The sequence below is a fragment of the Aplysia californica genome, unplaced genomic scaffold (assembly GCF_000002075.1).
Source record: "Aplysia californica isolate F4 #8 unplaced genomic scaffold, AplCal3.0 scaffold00776, whole genome shotgun sequence".
In the NCBI taxonomy this organism is placed as follows: domain Eukaryota; kingdom Metazoa; phylum Mollusca; class Gastropoda; order Aplysiida; family Aplysiidae; genus Aplysia; species Aplysia californica.
In genome coordinates this window covers 10362-10914 of record NW_004798046.1, presented here as the reverse complement: position 1 = coordinate 10914, position 553 = coordinate 10362, and the positions used below count along the sequence as shown (strand labels likewise).

At 50.5% G+C, this 553-nt stretch overlaps 1 protein-coding gene across 1 annotated transcript in view; it reads left to right on the top strand.

The window, feature by feature from the left end:
• Positions 1-553, top strand: part of LOC101846608 (syntaxin-binding protein 1) — a gene marked incomplete at its 5' end in the record, with an annotated part of 28598 nt that overhangs the window by 24422 nt on the left and 3623 nt on the right. Inside the window, 1 exon segment of the mRNA XM_013088619.1 lies at positions 287-400. Coding sequence (XP_012944073.1) covers positions 287-400 — 114 coding nt within the window.

Genomic DNA, 553 nt, shown 5'->3' with positions numbered 1-553 from the left:
TGAGTGTGTGTAGTTTATGTGTGTGTGCATATATGTTTGAGTGTGTGTAGTTTATGTGTGTGTGCATATATGTTTGAGTGTGTGTAGTTTATGTGTGTGTGCATATATGTTTGAGTGTGTGCATGTGTGTAATTAAAAACACGTGTGGTACTAAAAGGTGTGTACGTGTGTTCAAGACTGGTCCAAAAAGATGCTAACTCAGTGAGTGTGTGCGTGTGTGTGTGTGCGTGTGTGTTGACAAGCCGCGTTAAACGGCGCCGTGTGCTGTGTTTCTCTGTGTCCACAGGGCGGGCGTCGCAAGACACAACAGCCCTACCAGCCGTTCAACCGCAAGGTGCGCGCGTCGGAGCACACCTACCAGATGTCTCGCTGGGTGCCGTACATCAGGGACATTCTAGAGGTGAGGGGGGTGTGAGGGGGAGGGGGTGGTAGGAGCACACATACCAGATGTCTCACTGGGTGCTCGACATCAGGGACATTCTAGAGGTGAGGACGTGGGTGGTTGGCGGGTGCTCTGGTGTGGTTTGCTTCTTCTTTCCTATCAAACATCTAT